At 46.1% G+C, this 16,901-nt stretch overlaps 2 protein-coding genes across 5 annotated transcripts in view; one reads left to right on the forward strand and one right to left on the reverse strand.

Annotated features, from left to right (window-relative positions):
- Nucleotides 1-708: 708 nt before the first annotated feature.
- Nucleotides 709-4,337, reverse strand: PIGW (phosphatidylinositol glycan anchor biosynthesis class W). The gene is made up of 2 exons (XM_004462038.5): nt 4,215-4,337; nt 709-2,610 (listed from the first exon to the last, which is right to left on the reverse strand). The coding sequence occupies exon 2, from the start codon at nt 2,594-2,596 to the stop codon at nt 1,079-1,081; it is 1,518 nt and encodes a 505-aa protein (XP_004462095.1). The 5' UTR covers nt 2,597-2,610; nt 4,215-4,337; the 3' UTR covers nt 709-1,078.
- A 138-nt stretch (nt 4,338-4,475) lies between these two features.
- Nucleotides 4,476-16,901, forward strand: part of MYO19 (myosin XIX) — a 50,471-nt gene continuing 38,045 nt past the window's right edge. Inside the window, exons 1-7 of one of the 4 annotated variants that reach the window (XR_011646844.1) lie at nt 4,476-5,169; nt 5,737-5,875; nt 7,339-7,648; nt 7,738-7,857; nt 11,153-11,291; nt 11,655-11,803; nt 13,351-13,464. Coding sequence is in view for 3 of the 4 variants with exons in the window: in XM_012526572.4 (XP_012382026.1) it covers nt 7,846-7,857; nt 11,153-11,291; nt 11,655-11,803; nt 13,351-13,464 (414 nt within the window). In the remaining variant the exon portion in view is untranslated. Of the gene's footprint in view, nt 5,170-5,736; nt 5,876-7,338; nt 7,649-7,705; nt 7,858-11,152; nt 11,292-11,654; nt 11,804-13,350; nt 13,465-16,901 lie in introns of those variants that run through there. The other 3 variants (XM_012526572.4, XM_012526574.4, XM_023589819.3) reach the window with 3 other exon arrangements.

A 16,901-nucleotide genomic window follows, 5' to 3' on the forward strand; every position in this document is an offset into this window, starting at 1 on the left:
ACCCCTACTGCTTAACTCCTTATCCCACCCATTGGTTCTAGCCAAAAAAATCTAATCTGTGAGGAAAACTTCTTTGACGTCCTTCTACTAGATCAGTTCTCAGATTGACAACTTACTTTTTCTTAATGAATTATCAGAGTTTATAGTAGTTGATTAATGTTTGTCTTTCCCACTAGATTACAAACACCAAGATTTATGGAATCTTGTGTTTTGCTCATCATTGTATCCCCAGCATGAAGTGAATTAGGTTCAAAGCAAAACTTCAATTGTGTTATAACTATTAGGTATGTAAACTACTTACACACCTCAATCTATTCTTTAGAGCCCTTAACTGTTTTGACTTTATAGTATAAAAGTATTTGATTTTAAACACTTCAGCTTTCAAGATTAAAACAGCAGTAAAGGATGGTGCTGCAAGGCAATCACCGGACATTGTAAATCCTCCCAGGGCCCACAGGATGGAATGTGGGAGAGTATGGGCCATGATGTGGACCATTGACCATGAGGTGCAGAGATGCCCAGAGATGTACTTACCAAATGCAATGGATGTATCATGATGATGGGAGTGAGTGTTGCTGGGGGGGGGGGGGGGGGAGTGGTGGGGTGGGGATGGTGGGGTTGAATGGGACCTCATATTGTTTTTTTAATGTAATATTTTTACAAAATCAATAAAAAAAAAACAACAGTAAAGAACCGTCAACAATTCCAGAATTTGCACTAAACATTTTAATATAAACTTTATTATAAAATACATACTAATAAAAAGAGTGGTATAAGGAGAGAAAAATGAAAATTTAAAAACCTCCTCCCACCTTCAATCTAACAGTGTCACAACTGTAAAGTTTCTCTGAATTACTGAAATTTAATAAATATTCTAACAAATTACTAGTTTCTTCTCTATTGGTCTATTTTATAGTGTTGAAACCCATTAAAATATCGTATTACTACAAATGTTACAAAGGTTGAAGGGTTGAGACTCTGTAAGAAAATATAGTTAACACCAAGTTGCCAAAAGCAATTTCTTCACTTTTAATATTCTTCCCCATAAAACATTTTTCAAATACAGAACCTATATTTATCACCAAAATTTTATAGTCTTATCTTGCAAATGCAGCACATATATAATTAAACAATTGGTAAACATATAGAGATAGAGCACAAATAAGCTCCACAAGGTACTGCTATTTAATGTATCCATCATCAGGTTGATCAAGCCTGTTGTTATATTTGACAACAAGAAAAATAACAACTGGTTTCTGTTCATAGCTGTGATTAAACAAAGACTGGGTTCCTTTCTTTCAACTTCAGGGACTAGATATTCAGAATGCTTTTTATTTGTCACAGGTGGCTGGGTAAGTTTCCAAGAACCTGGTACTAGAGCCCCTTTCATTAGAAATTTAGCAAAACCCAAAATTATATCACCCAGTAATAAACTACTAAGAAGGATCAGGCAAGAAGCAACTATCCAAACACAAAATGCTAAATTGGCCATTCTTCGAGATACTGCTTCTACATTTGTCTGAGCTACATGAAGAGTTATAAAGAGGCCAATAGCTGCCAGTAGAAGACAAAATGTTACTTTTATCCAGTCTTTGATTTGTAACCTGTTTTTAATCACATATGACCCTGTCTGCACACCAGCCATGTATATTGCCACATACCCCAAAGTAGAGATAATTCCTTCTCGGTTTGCATTTAACAAACCAACTCTTGTGCCACTGCCATCAGTGCCATACAAAATTAGCTTCTTCAGGTGCATAAAGTCAAGGGCTAGCTGGTATAATACAATAATGCCAATGGCGACAATCCAAGATTTATTTGGAGGGAAAAAGGTCAAAAGCAATGATGTTATCAGTTTCACAACTATTAAGGTAAAGAAGAAGTTCCAGTGAACTCCATACTCAGTTAAATGTTCCTGATAGTCTATGGACTTTATAATGACTAGTCGTCCTATTCCTAGGAAGACTAATGGCCAAACAGAATACAATGACTTTGTAAAGTAATAAAATCTGGACCCCTTCATATTGGGTTTTCTTCTAACCTCTGGACAAACCATTGCGGTCCCAAAAACAAAGCCGCCTACTCCAAAATCCATTGCTCCTGTCCCGTAGAGCTCCGTTTTGGCCAATCGTCTGGGAAAAAGTGGGAAGTCCACAGCCAAAATGGCAATAGCAGAAAATGCATTGTTAATTACACGGAAACAAGAGATGGCTGGAATGTGTTCTGATTCTAGACTGATTTTCAAGAAATTTTCAAGGCTTTTCTGGACAGGCACTCTGGCATAGCAAGTCCTCCTGCGGTATATCTGATAAAACAAAGCTGCTCCAAAGATAATTATGGTGAGCTGCTCAAGTAGGAGAGATGAAGATAAAATGGTTAAAGTGGCCACCATGGGAACTATCAGGAAAGCAAAATCAATGAAGAATTGAGTTCTCCTGGTATGTGAAGAGTAATAACAGACGTGTTGTGAGAAAACGATCAGAAGTCCTCTGCACAAGATACAGAATGCAGGCAAGCACAAGCCTTGGGTGATTTCCAGCACGCTGGTTCCATTGAGGTTACTGACAAAAGCTTCCTTCATCTGCTTTTGAGACATTTTCTTTTTCTCCCCTTGAAAACAAAAGAGCAAAGGAATACATCTGTGAAACTGGCATATTTATCTTCTTGCAGAACCTTAGGCCCTAGTGATTTCAAGTCTGTGGCAGAATCTATGACTTAGGCTTCTTCCCAGAATCAGAGGGGAAGTACAACACTGATGCATTAGGATAGGAATGTCAAAAGTAGTGAGTTATGAAATTACTGGTTAAAAGCTCATCTTGAACACAACCAAAAAGGCTTTAGTTATTCTCAGTATAAGGCAGACTCACAAAGAAAGTGAATTTAGGATATAAATCCTGAGAATGGCATCACAGCCAGATAGGAATTTCTATTACAGAGCATAGTATATGTCATGAGGCTTATTTAATGAAAATTGAATATACCTAATCCTTTACATCAAATTCAAAAGGGTGTCAGGGGGCCTTGGCTTCTTTTTAGCACCTCTGGTACAAAACATGAGTGGCTCAAGTAATCTGAGCCTCTGGTTTCTTACTTCATAGCCATATTTTTACAAACAGCTCTATTTACACATTAAAGTGTAGGAAGATAATATGGATGGTAATCATAAGGGGAGGGTGGCACCAACTTCAGGAGGCAGCCTTTGGAGGCACCTGATCACTCTAGTGGTCCAATAATGTCATGGCTAGCTGATTTTTGGACCTGTAAATCACCATCATCTTTATCCTTTTAGTAAAACCATGTATCTTCAAAATTCTAATTAGGTTTATTTCTTCCAGAATCAACACCTCGTTAACCATGCAGGGATTTCATCCAGCTCCACCCACAGTGCCAGATTTATCTTGCCCCAACAGTGAGATTAGCAAGAGGGTTCCCACACCTTGTCAGGTAGGGCCTATTGTCCCTATCCAGCAGGAAGTAATTACAAAAGAATAACCATTGGCCTTCAGCACCACCTTAACAATAAAAGTGTAAACCCTCTGAGGGGAAAGTTGAGGCAGGCTAGTTTAAATAATGGGAAGACGAATCTAAAACCGGACAGAAAAACATGGCCATGGTACCCCACATGGAAACCCCAAGGGAAAAACCTCACCAAAAGGCTTTGGAGAAGCCTCTTGAGGAATGGAATTTACTCCAGGGTCAAGGAAAAGCCCCAGATACTCTCAAAGGGCCTAATCAATGACCCTTCCCCGCCCCACCTCCCCACCCCCCCACCCCCGCCTCGCTAAAGGGTAATCAAAACAGCAAAGAGCTAGGACCCCCTCCCTGAAATTAGCAAGGGGAGGAATAATTAATGGTTTAAAAAGTAAAGGCATAAGCAAAATCTCTCACCTGGAGCAGCCCACAACTACACCTAGGAACCCATAATCTGTTATTTTCTCCTGTTTCTATTCTCTTCTCCCTTTTCCTTATTAAACTACTGGCCTAACTAAATCGACATGTTCTTAAATTCTTTTATGTAACACAGCCAAGAACCTAGAGGAATCCGGCTACATTAGCACATTCTAGTGTTCCTTTTTATAAAAGGGATATAAAACACTTCTCTGCCACATATCAATGTCTGAAGCGTGGCACACAGGAAGAACATTTGTTGGTCAAACAAGACCCATACTGAATAAACGAATGCATTATAATTCGGCTGGGCCCAGCGACAATACCTCACGGTAACAAACCAACTGGAACGGCCTGGCCTGGAGTCCTCTTGAGAGACATTCGCCACCGCCGCACAAAGTCCTTAGACCTTACACGTTGTTGGCGGTACAGGAACCCACTGGACCGGCAGAGAGTCATCTCCAAGGATCCGGTCGCCCGGCTCCAACCTCACCAGCCGCACAGCGCGGGAGCAACCCGCTTCCGCTCCCAAGCGGCGCTTCCGGCGGGAGCGGCGGCAGCCTGCTCTTCCGCGCCGGCAGATTCCTAGCGGCCTCCGAGGATGGCGCCCTTTCCCAGGCATCGCCGGCTCCCAGCCCCTGCCCTCTTATAAGGGCCGGTCCAGCGCAGAACACCTCGTGTCCTTGGCCGTGGGACGGCCCGTCAGAGAAGCTCTGTCAGGAAGGCCCCGGCCCGGAAAAGCGCGTAGCCTCACAACTGTGCATCCAGCCCCCAGGCGGTGTGAGGGCCATGGGGTCGGAGGGGGGGCGCAAGGTTCGGCCACGGTGTCCTATGACTGTGAGGGCCTGGAGATTCGGGGGGCCCTCCTTCCCGTGCTGCCGCCTGCGGAGCGCAGAAGGCCCAAGCTTCGCTCCCGTTTTACCATCGGCTCCTCAAGTCCTGCCCCTGACGGAGCTTCCAACTCCGGACCAGGGCGTCCGCCGCGGGCCACGTGCGCCCGGCTCCGCGTGTACGCGCCCCGCCCCAGGGGTGGAGCCGGCGGCCCGGGGCTGGCCGGAGCAGCAGCCGGCAGGGTGTAATGCGGCGGTCTTGGTTTTCATTCCTCCGGGTCTTGCTCGCGTTCCCGCCCACTCCTCTGTCCTCTCCTCCTACCGCCTCATCCTACCGCCCGCCTTTCCGGTAGGGCCGGGTGGGGACTGCACGCTCGCCGGCTCTGGCCGTGGGACCGGGGAGTGTCACCCCCAGACCTATCGGAAGCCCTACGAGACCCCGAAGGAGCAGGTTTGTCCTGGAGCACTGACGAAGGGCTCTCCTCCTCCTGCCCTTTCTAAAGCGCTGCTTGCCCTTCCCTTTTTGACCCTGTGCCCTCCACCTTTCCACCTTGCGGGCAGGGAGCGGCCGGGGTTGGGGGGAGGATTCGGGCTGGCAGGCCTAGTCCCGGCGCCTTTTTCTCTCCCTGCCCCACCCAGGGACCCTGGAGGGGCGGCTGGCCGCGGGAGACGTCAGGAGTGTTGCGCCCTTGACTTGGGGTCACGTCCACCTTCTGGGAAGGACGTACTCTCCCCGTGCTAGGTGCTTCCGGACGGCATCCCAGTCCTGGGCAAGGCGGGCACCTTGCCCAGACGGTGGGTCCCCGGTTCCCGCCGGGAATCGGAGGGCGGAGCCAGCTGAGCTCCCAGGATCCTTTCCCAGCTCCTCTTCCCATCTGCCCTCCCGCTGCCCTTCTCCATGATGGGAAAGAAACTGAGGCTGGGGAGAAGTTGGAGCTGGTGATCAGGCTGCCGCTTGCCTTGACTTGGTGTCTCATTACCGTTTCTCTCCTGCCAACAATGGTCACACCCTTTCCAGAAATTCTTGGCTGGTAACCGTGAAGCCGAAGGGAAGCAGAAGCAGAGAGAACTGGAGAAAACTCCTCTAAGCTGATGACTCCAGCTTGCAGCTGAAGCTGCTGATTGTAATAACCAACATTTGCAAAGCTCTTTCGCAGGTGTGCTCCCATGTGATCTTTAACGCAGGACTGTGAGGTCTGGGTGTTATTACTCCATTTTGCTGATAAGGAACCAGAGTAGGGACCATAATAGGGCTTAGCTCTTGTGATCTCCCCAAGAAAGTTGTGGGCTTTGGAGTCTAAGGGCCATAACCTGTTTGGTCCCATTTTCTCTCTCTTAAGATGAGCTCCCAATTGAGGCTGCATTGTTCTCCGTGAGTCTTTGGGGTCCTCCGCATGGATGTCCCTCAGGGTGCAGTGAGTGTCCAGGATGAATGTGTCCAACACAGTCCTGATGCCTTTCTCTGGCTGAATTGTCTTTTTCCCAGTGTCCGTAGAAGTCCCCATCCCTGCGTTCTTACAAAGGCTAGATATATTCAGAGCACCAAGTCTCTTCCAGCGGTAATCCATTACAGACTTCATCTCTCCCTGCCAAGGGAGGTGCTGAGGCTTGGGAAACTCCAAATCGCAGGGTCACTTATGGAGCCTGGCCAAGGCCCAGCCTTGTAACACCCCTCACTCTCAAATGGATTCTCTTCCCCTGAAATCCTCACCATCTTGAAGGTGATACTAGACTGTTCCACCTGATTGGCTCCCAAATGGATGATCAATCCTTAATAGTAATATTACACCCACTGAGTGAATGTATAATTTTGTACTTTGTGCAGTACTTCTTTTTTTTCCCAAAGATTTATTTATTTATTTCTCTCCCCTTCCCACCCCGGTTGTCTGTTCTGTCTATTTGCTGCGTCTTCTTTGTCCACTTCTGTTGTCAGCAGCACGGGAATCTGTGTTTCTTTTGGTTGCATCTTGTTGTGTAGGCTCTCCATGTGGGTGGCGCCATTTTTAGGCAGGCTGCACTTTCTTTCGCGCTGGGCAACTCTCCTTATGGGGTGCACTCCTTGTGCGTGGGGCTCCCCTACGTGTGGGGCTCCACTTTGTGGCACGGCACTCCTTGCACGCATCAGCACTGTGCATGGGCCAGCTCCACATGGGTCAAGGAGGCCTGGGGTTTGAACCCGGGACCTCCCATGTGGTAGACGGACGCCCTAACCACTGGGCCAAGTCCGCTTCCCTGTGCAGTATTTCTAAACCATGACCTCATTAACCATCAGAACCTCTTTTTGTGAGGTAGATTTTACTATCCCCATTTTCAAGGTCAGAAACCAATGTATGTCAGGGAAATAATATGGCTTACCCAAGGATACACACCCCATAAACAGCTAAGTTGTGATTTCCCTTCCACATGACAGCCCTGAGCATCAAGAGTTTAGTTATGTATATTGAATACAGCTACAGTTTTTCTTCTGTTAAAAAAAAAAAAAGAGTTAAGCCTCCCCCACTTGTCAACTACTGGCTATGCTAAAACAGAATAAATCAAATAAAATAGAATAGGGCAGGAGGCTTGCCTATCCTGAATGGCTTCTTTTTTCTTTTCTTTTCTTTTTTTTTTTTTTTTGAAGGTACTGGGCACTGAACCTGGGAGCTCATGAATGAGAAGCAGGCTCTCAACCACTTGAGCTACATCCACTGCCCCCAAATGGCTTCTTTATCCTCCACGGCACACTGACCCAGAAGACATGCAGCTCCACCCCAAAGCCCTGTAGTAAAATTTGTCCTGATGCTGCAGAGGGAGCCTGGAGAGCCTCTGGAGGCTCTCATAAAAGTCTCCCCTGTTCCCTAATTGGCAAGGAATAGGACAGACTCTCCCTTTCTGCCCAGACCTGCCACTGTTCCCAGTTCAGTTCCTCCTGCTTGGTGGGAGGAGCAAAAGTGAGTCACCTTGGAGAAGCCCTTACCTGTGTACTTGGCTTCTTTCTCATGCCACAGGCTCTGAGGTGACTCATTTCAAATTCGTCTAGGACTGAGCCCTTTGCTGGGCCCATGCCCCAACTCAAGTCCCCATGATCAGGTGGAGAGCATTCCTCGTGCCTGCAACCCAGAATCCTGACTGACCACACTGAAGAAAGATGCTTCACCAGGTAAAACCTCAGTCTTAGATAACCCCAACCCTCAAGCACCTGGTTCACCTTCCCTTCTTTCAGTTGCCTAAATGAGGGCTCTACTGCCCTTACCTGGATGCAGAAGGAAGGGAAAGACAGCTTACAGGTCTGTCTTCTTTTCTGTCCTCAGATAGTCACCCCAGTGCCTTTTCACCCATCATGGTCAAGCAGCTCTTCCTGATATTTAATTTAAATCTCCTGTTGGAGTTAGCTCTTTTCTCTGGGATGGGTAAAGTGGGATGGTACAGGAATCCTTGGAGTGCTTTTGTGACCTTACAGACCTGGACCAGAGAGGGAGCCCTGAGAGATGTCCCTGCCAACCTAAACTGTGGAGGCATAGTGGAAGCCTGGGACTTCCAAAAGAGGTGTTCCTTGAAGCTGGGCCTTAAAGTATGAGGAGTTAGCCAAATGGAGCAAAGAGAAGCAGTCAAGGCAAAGAGGTCAGGCTGTGCAAAAGGAGATGATGACCTGTATGGAAATATAGATGGATTCTGGCGAATGGATAATGGGGTACTTGGTGCCAGGGGGGTTGCTATTGGGACATGAAACCTACCTTTATTCAAGCCCTGCAGGATCCCCAAGTTACCCTTTGCTATGGAGCTCCATCTCATAGCCATGTCATCCTGCATATGCAACTCCTGGCCCAGAGAGAATGCCAATAGATACTTGCAGAATTTTTACTTTATTAAGAGTTGCTAGGCACTGGGCTATGACAGATGTTTAAACTGCTCCCACCTTCAGGGACCTCACTGTGTAGTCCTAAGTAGGTAAATGCCTGAGACACAGCAGGATAACCAAGTGTGGGACCAGCCAGATTCGAAGGAGCTATGGTAAACACTGCTGCTTGACCTTCCAGCTATTTGACTCATAAAACAGGCTTGAGGTCTGGAGGGAACCAGGCAGGACAGTTGTCCACTCTGGACTTTTTTATTATTTTTAACTTTTTTAAAAATTAAAAATAAAGCAGTAATGTTCACCATAACCATATTAGCAGCTATTCTGTTGAACTCTTGTCGTAGGCACTGTGCAAAGAGTTTGTGTGTGTGTGCGCAAAAAGAGTTTTACACGTGTAATTTTGATTGAGCTTTGCAACAGCCCCATGAGAAAGATAAAGTATTATATATGCAGTGCTGTTATATCTCCATTTTGGAGATAAAGTTAAGAGAGGTTAAGTGACTTATTCAAGGTCTCATTCATTATAAGAAATTTGGAAAATACAGATAAGCAAAAAGAACATTAAATTTATTCGTAGTCACACCACACAGAGTTAACCAACATTTTAAAGGTAAGCCTAGGATTTTTTTCCTAAATTATTTTAAAGACATATTTTTTTGTAACCTGCTATATTCCATTGTATCGATGTATGGTTTAAGCAGTCCCCTATTGAATGTTTAGGTTGTTATCAAATTTTTACAATTATTAATAGCTCTACATACAGTGAATATTCCTATAATCTTTTTTTTTTAGGTTTTAAAAAAAAATTTTTTTTTTTTTTAAATTTTAAATCTTTTTTTAATCTTAATTTTTTCATGTTACATTCAAAAAATATGAGGTCCCCATATACGCCCTCACCCCCAACATTCCTATAATCTTAGGACCATTTCCCAGAAGTAGGATTGCAAGCTCAAGAGGCATGCACGTTTTTAAGGGCCTTGATATATTACTGCCTCATTGGAAGAACCACTTTTATCTGTTCTTTTTTTTTTTTTTAGGAGGTACCGGGGACTGAACCCAGGGCCTCGAGCATAGGAAGCAGGTGCTCAACCACTGAACTACCTCTGCTCCCTAAGGAAGAGCCACTTTTAAAAGAATCATAGCTAACGTTTTTTGAGCATACACCAAACACCTTTCTAAACACTTTTTGCTTATGAGGTAGGTATTAGAACATTCCCATTTTATAGATGAGGAAAATTGAAGCACAAAGAAAATTAGATAACTGAGTATACAGCTAAATAATGGTAGAATCAGGATTCAAACCCAATCCATCTAGTGTTCGAGTTCAGGCTCTTAACGATTATTTTTTACTGCCTCTCTGGTTGGATTAGAGCTGTTTATAATTGTGGTATAATATCATAATTCTCTGCAAGTGTTTTTTGCTTGTTTTTCCTGGAGGACAGATCCAGTTATGCTCTGACCTCAGCACTTATCCTGGAGATCAAGAGGCTGTCTCATGCAATGTAGTGGCCCCAATTTAGAGAACAGGCAGCGTCTCTTAAAAGAAACTCATTACTGGGCCTCTTGGATGAAACTTGCCATCTTGGCTTGTTGCTCTGAGGGGTTTGAACTTTTAGGGCTCACCAGTCTTATAGGAAACCCATACTCCTGTCAAAAATAGACCTCTTCTAAAAGCAGATTTGGGGAAGCGACTGTGGCTCAATCAGTTGGGCTCCCGTCTACCATATGGGAGGCCCTGGGTTTGTGTCTCAGGCCCTCCTTGTAAAGGCAGGCTCACCCGCATGCTGCAGAGAGCTGCTGGCCTGGGCGCCACGGAGAGCCAGCTCAGCAAGGTGATGCAACAAAAAGGGAGATGAGCAAAAATGCAGAAGAGCGCGCAGCGAATGGACACAGAGAGCAGACAGCATGCAAAAAAAAAGCCGCAAGGGAGGGGGGGGATTAAAAAAAACAGATTTTGTCAAGTTCCTGTCTTCTCCCTACCGCATCTTCCCTCCTACCCCCAAGGAAACAGGAGGAGACATAGTGCCATGGGAGGAAAGTGGGGAGAGGAAATGTGGAAAGTTTTGGCATCAAGGATGGATGAGGGACAAGGGACCTGTTGGTGCCTTGACCTCAGCCAGTCCTCTGAGCCAGGCTTCCTTGCAAATAGACCCAGGGCAGAGGGAACTTGCCAGGCTAAATTTCAGCTCTGGGAGACGGTGAGGAAGGCAGGAGGGCTACCTCTGGGAAGGTGCAGCCCTTTTTCATCACAGGCTAAATGGTCTTTTTCAAAGAAGCTGGAGCTTCTGGCAGAGGAGAAGGGATAGTATTTATCGAATACATACTGAGTGCTAGGCACTGGCTATGTGCTTTGTATACCCTCTCGTATTTATCTTCCCAATAGCCCTGTTTGTTGGGTTTAATTTCCTTTATTTATGAACAAAGCACTTGCAGCTCAGAGAAGTTAAGTGACTTCCACAGGCTTTCAGGACTAGTAAATGACAGCACTGAAATGCAAACCCAGCCAGACCAGGATAATATTATAGAAGCCCGTTCTCTTATGTATCTGCCAGCCAGTCCAAGTCCCAGTTTTCATGGCCCTCATATGATTCCCTCCCAGGTTAGTGGCCGCAGTCCAGGCTCTAATGCCCAAGGTGAGGAGCTCCTCAGAGAAGACCTGCAGGATTTCCTGGGCAGGGAGGCCCTGCTGCCCCAGCTGGATGACCTCACCAAGGTGAATCCTGTGAAACTGGAGACAGGTATGGGCCCCCTCGCTCACCCCAAGAGTGCTGTCTCCAAGCAGGTAGAGGTGTGCTGAGGGCATTCAGCCTGGCCTCCCTGGGCCCAGGCTGCGGCAGACAGGATTCCTGACTGGGAGCCAAGTGGGCTGCTCCAGACTTCTACCCATGGGAGCCTGGTGGCTGAACCTGGGCTCCCCAGGGCAGGTTTTACTCCAGATTTGGGCCTCATCTTAATTAGATCTTGTACCTACTCATCAGGGAGCTGCTGGGATCTAATGGCACTTGGCTAATTGCAGAGAGAGGACTGTTAGGCTGGTTTGTGCCTGTATATGTGTCTTTGTCTACATTTGAGTCAGTTTGCTAAAGGCTCCTCTGTCTCAGTTCTGAGGTGCCTGCAGGCCCGGTACCTGGCGGACACGTTCTACACCAATGCTGGCTGCACCCTGGTGGCTCTGAACCCCTTTAAGCCTGTTCCTTGGCTATACTCCTCAGAGCTGATGAGAGAGTACCACGCTGCACCTCGGCCCCAGGTAAGGCTCAGCCTGCTTCCCGTGGCCTCAGGGTTCCCCATCTTCTCCCTAGGCCTCTCTGCAGCTTCCCACCCTTAGTCTTCTAGTCACCACCCATGCAGTTATTCACAGTCTGCTAGGGCCAAGTCCTGGCTGGGTTCCAGGGAGGCTGAGCAGAAGCTGCCACTGCCCTGCCTACCAGGAGCTCACAGAAATTTGGACACAAAAAGAATTGATTATGGGGCAGGGGGTATAAAGAAATATTTAACTGAGTGCAGACTCTAACATAGGAACATAACATAAAGGATCTTGTTTGTGGGTTTATTAATAGGATTTATGAAAGTATATTTGTGTATTTAATAAACCACTTTTTCGGGAAAGAATAAAATTACACAAGATAAGAATTGCCCTAGAAAATTCAGCACATTTTCTACTGAGGGCAGTACAGGCAGGGACTGGGCTTGTTGGTGTTAAAAAGCATGATGTGTTCAGGAGAGGCAAGAACAGACTTGCTGGGGAGAGCCAGGAGATGAGGGTAGAAAGGTGAGATGAGCTGGGCTATTTGTGAAGGAACTGAAGCACCACAGCTGGCGTCAATCCATGAAGTTTCTTTATCAAGGGTGGAGGTGGGAGTGTGAACAGAGCCCACTGTGGGAATAGTTACTTTAGAATAGGGAGAGCTAAATTCAGGAATATGAGTCCACAGGCAGGGAGAACCCTGAGAGGCTTTGTAACAGTCCAGGTGAGAGGTGGCTGGGTCAAGGGCAGGTGGAGATATGGACGGCTCTGGCACCATCCAGAACAGGTACCTTCTCCCTTCAGGAAGCTGTGAGTAAGTGATCAGATGGAGGCAGTACTGGACTGAGCTGGGTATCATGCAGATGGCCCCGCCCATGCATGGTTTGTGTCTGTCTGCCCTGAGAGCCCACTTCTCACCAGCTGTTGGTCCTGCCTCCCTGCCTCCCTGCCTCCCTGCCTCCCTGCCTCCCTGCCTCCCTGCCTCCCTGCCTCCCTGCCCTACTAGATGTGAGCTCCTCAAAGGCAAAAGCTTCTTCATGGTCCCTCTGTGTCCCCAGTGCCCAGCTTGATGTTCAGGACACTGAGTTCAAATCACATTGATGCAATTACTTGCTGAGTGGCCTTGGGAAGATTATTTAACCCTCTAACTCCCAGATTTCTCATCTATAGAAGGGGATTAGCTAGCAAACTAATGCATAGACAACTTTGGCAATAAATTGTCAGAAAATTCTTTGCAAACTGCAAAAGTACAATGATGTAAGTTAATGAACAGCAGAATAAGACTATTAAGGCAAGATAAAAAACAGAAGCATAAAGTGTTACTATCAGACCGGTCAAGGCCAGTACTGCTTCCAGGAGAGAAGATGAGAAGGTACAGCCATCTTGGGGGTCCCACAGTTAGGCCCAACACTGATGCATCCAGGACATTTTCCTGGAGGAAGCATCCTGCCACTGTTCTTGGCAGCCTCTCTGTTTCAGCCATCATGGGTTCAACCAGTTCTTGAAGACAGGTGTTCTGTCATGTAAGCTTTCTCCCCTTGATGTTTCAGAAACTGAAGCCCCACATCTTCACTGTGGGTGAACAGACTTACAGGAATGTCAAGGGCCTGATCAAGCCGGTCAACCAGTCTATCATTGTCAGTGGAGAGAGTGGTGCTGGAAAGGTAGGAGAGCCTCCTTCCCACCCTGTCAACCTCATGACTAGCTGGGTGAGCAGAGAGGCACGGGGCCATCCCTTGTGGAGTCATTTGCTGCCTCGTCGTTCCCAGATATGCTGGCTCAAGCAGGGGTCAGTGTGCAGTGGTAGGCAAGCACTGTGCAGGAAGTCCAGAGACGGGGTTCTTATCCAGGCTCTACCACTAACTGAAGACTCCTGGGTAAGATACTTTCCTCTCTAAGCCCTCTTTTTTAAATTGGTCTCTTCCAGCTCTGAAACCAGTAGAAATGAAAGTCGGCTGTTGGGGACGATAGCTTAGTCATTAAGAACACACCAGGAAAGGCATTTAGCTTCTGCAAACCTCAGTTCTCTCCCCTGCCATTTTACAGGTGAGAGACACCTAACTCATGGGGCTGCTGAGAGGTTAAGGGAGCCAAAGCACGTAAAGCAGTTGGTGGCATGCCTGGCACAAGGTAGTGCTCCTCCACAAGGAGCTGGGGTTACTCTTGGGAAAGGGTTTATTGGCGTGGCCTGCCCTGCCCCCTCCGTGTTGCCTTGGTGGCAAAGGCAGCATGTGGAGCCAACTGTGGGGGAGAAGAGATGCTCCTAGTGAGGCTGTGTGACACATTGGAGGTAGAACCACAACAGGTGTGAGACAGAATGTTCACAAAGAAGAGTGGCGTTATGCAGCTGGTCAGGGGAGGCTAGGCCGAGGCTGCCTTCTTGCCGAGTTTTACTCAGCCACCTTGCTCTTTCCACGGCACTTCTACCTTCAGGAGGGTTTCTTTGGTCCATGAACTCATTCTGTCCACACCTGCACATGAGAGAACTGCTGAGTATTGAGCACTGTTCTGATTCCAGGGCCTGGGCTAGTTACTGGGGGAAAGCAGGGGGAGGAACAGAGACGAAAAATGTAACATCCAGCTTTCAGGGGTGCTTAGTCCACTGGGAAAGACAGACAAGGAACCAGAGAGTAAGTTGCTGGGATGAGGGTTGGACTTGGATATGGAGAGGGTATCTCAGAGCTATGTCAAGGTGGCCTGTGAAGAGGCTGACAGCTAAGCTTGCTCCTGAACAAAGCCCTTTGTCCCCCAGCATTGCTTGGACCTGGCTCAAGACCTATGCAACCAAACCTTAGTAATCCTTTATTCAGTAGCCACTGTGAAAATAGGCTGGGCCTGGTATGTTTATTAAATTTAATTCATTGTTTAAACAAGTAATACAGTTACATAGTTGAAAAATCAAGCACTACTCTAAAGCTTATAAAGAACAACCACTCTGCCCCATAGCTCTCAACCCTGTTCCCTCTCTTCAGAGGCAGCTACTTTCACATCTTTTAATAGTTTATTTGGGTATTTACATCAGAATTTCTAAACACATGCTTATATTGTTATGTCTTGATGTTTTATCTTCAGACCTTGTCTCTTTACTTCCTATTTTGATAAGAATTTAGCCCTTATTTCCTTGCCCTATTATCCATATGTAGTATATTACAATTTCAAGTTGTCAACATACAGTGTTTACAATACTGTGACCATGTATATGTGGTTCACGTCAGGGTCATATAATATGATTATATTTCCTTTCTTGTTTAATTTTTATTTCCCCACTGCTTACTAATTGCCCCATTTTTTTTCACTTGCTTAGTTTCTGATACCTATAATTAATTACTTACCAAACTTATCACCAAAGCAGGAAAATACCTTCAAACAGGCAAGCAAATCAGGTCCTTTTTTTCCCTTGGAGGCATCCTTTCTAGAGCTCTCAGGCCTCCTGCTTCTGTTTGGATTGGTGACTGCCTAGGGGATGTAGACAGGGCTGCCGGTGAGCTTCTCTGCCTCACTCTGGTGACCCCCAGATCCCCTCTCTCAAAATAAATCCCCTATTGCTGGAGCCCATGGCTTCCGCTTTCTTTGTTTACTGCCTTGTTTTTTTAAAGATTTATTTATTACCCCCACCCCTGTTGTCTGCTTTCTGTGTCCATTTGCTGTGTGTTCTGTGTGTCTGCTTGTCTTCTCTTTAGGGAGCACCAGGAACTGATCCCCGGACCTCCTGAAGTGGTAGAGAGATGCGCCATCTCTTGCTCCACCTCAGCTCCCTGGTTTGCTGCAACTCTTATTGTCTCTCTTTGTCTGTTTTTGTTGTGTCATCTTGTTGCACCAGCACTCCTGCATGGGCCAGCTCTCTCTTCAGGCCAGCTTGCCTTTACCAGGAGGCCCTAGGAATTGAACCCTGGACCTCCTGTATGGTAGGCGGGAGCCTAATCACTTGAGTCACGTCTGCTTCCTTACTGCCTTGTTTTTATGAAGCACATTCTTCAGTAGCTTCCTGAAAAAGGTACATGGAGGGCAAATTTTTAAGTCCTTAACACCTCTGAAAATGTTTTTTCTGCCTCAAATTTGATTGATATTTTGGCTGCATTTTATAATTCTATGTTGGGAATTATTTTCTTCCCAATTTTAAAATTCTTTCCTTACATGTTCTTCACATATTGCTGTTGAGAGTTCCAGTCCCTAATGGTGATTTCTTCTTTCCAGAAGCTTTTAGTATCTTCTTTTTTTCCATAGGTATTAAAATTCGCAGTGCTGTGTCTTTGAACTGTCTTTTTCCTCTACCATTCTGGGTACTTTATGTGGTCCTTGTAACCTGGAAACTCATGACATTTCATTCTACGAACTGTTTTTGTTTTATGTCTAATAATTTCCTCACCTTTATTTTTTCTTCCTGAAACTCCTATTTGTAAGAAGATTGCTGATTGTCTAATTATCATTTTTCTCACCTAGTCCTGCTTTTTTTTTTTTCCCTTTTTATTTCTCTCCCCTTCACCCCCCTCCCCGTTATCTGCTCTCTTTGTCCATTTGCTGGGTGTTCTGTGTCTGCTTGTATTCTCATTAGGCAGCTCCGGGAACCAATCCTGGGATCTTCCGCAGTGGGAGAGAGACAGTCATTCTCTTGCACCACCTCAGCTCCCTGTTCTGCTACGTCTCTTATTGTCTCTCCTCTTTTTCTCTTTTTGCTGTGTCATCTTACTGCACCAACTCTCCACATCGGCTGGCACTCCTGTGCATGGTGGCACTCCACGTGGGCCAGCTTGCCTTCACCAGGAGGCCCTGGGTATCAAACTCTGGACTTCCTATATGGTAGATGGGAGCCCACCTGCTTGAGCCACATCTGTTTCCCCCTATTTCTTAATATTTTGTCCTACATTCTAAGAGATAGTCTCTATTTTACCTTCCAATTCTTCTTTAGAATTTTAATTTTTGTTAAAAATTTTAATTCCTAAGAGTCCTTTCTTATTCTCTGAATATTCTCCCCCAGCATTCTGTTCTTTCATAGATCCACTCTCTTCTCCTTGAGGATATTTCATGTTTTTTTACTTGTCTTCTGTTTCTTGCACTGTCTCTCTTTCCTTTTGGTTTCTTTTCCATTTGGTGTTATATTTGT

The sequence above is a fragment of the Dasypus novemcinctus genome, chromosome 21 (assembly GCF_030445035.2).
Source record: "Dasypus novemcinctus isolate mDasNov1 chromosome 21, mDasNov1.1.hap2, whole genome shotgun sequence".
In the NCBI taxonomy this organism is placed as follows: Eukaryota; Metazoa; Chordata; class Mammalia; order Cingulata; family Dasypodidae; genus Dasypus; species Dasypus novemcinctus.

Bases quoted from the DNA above. Each gene is read 5' to 3' on its own strand.
- PIGW (XM_004462038.5), bottom strand. From the start codon at position 2,596: ATGTCTCAAAAGCAGATGAAGGAAGCTTTTGTCAGTAACCTCAATGGA.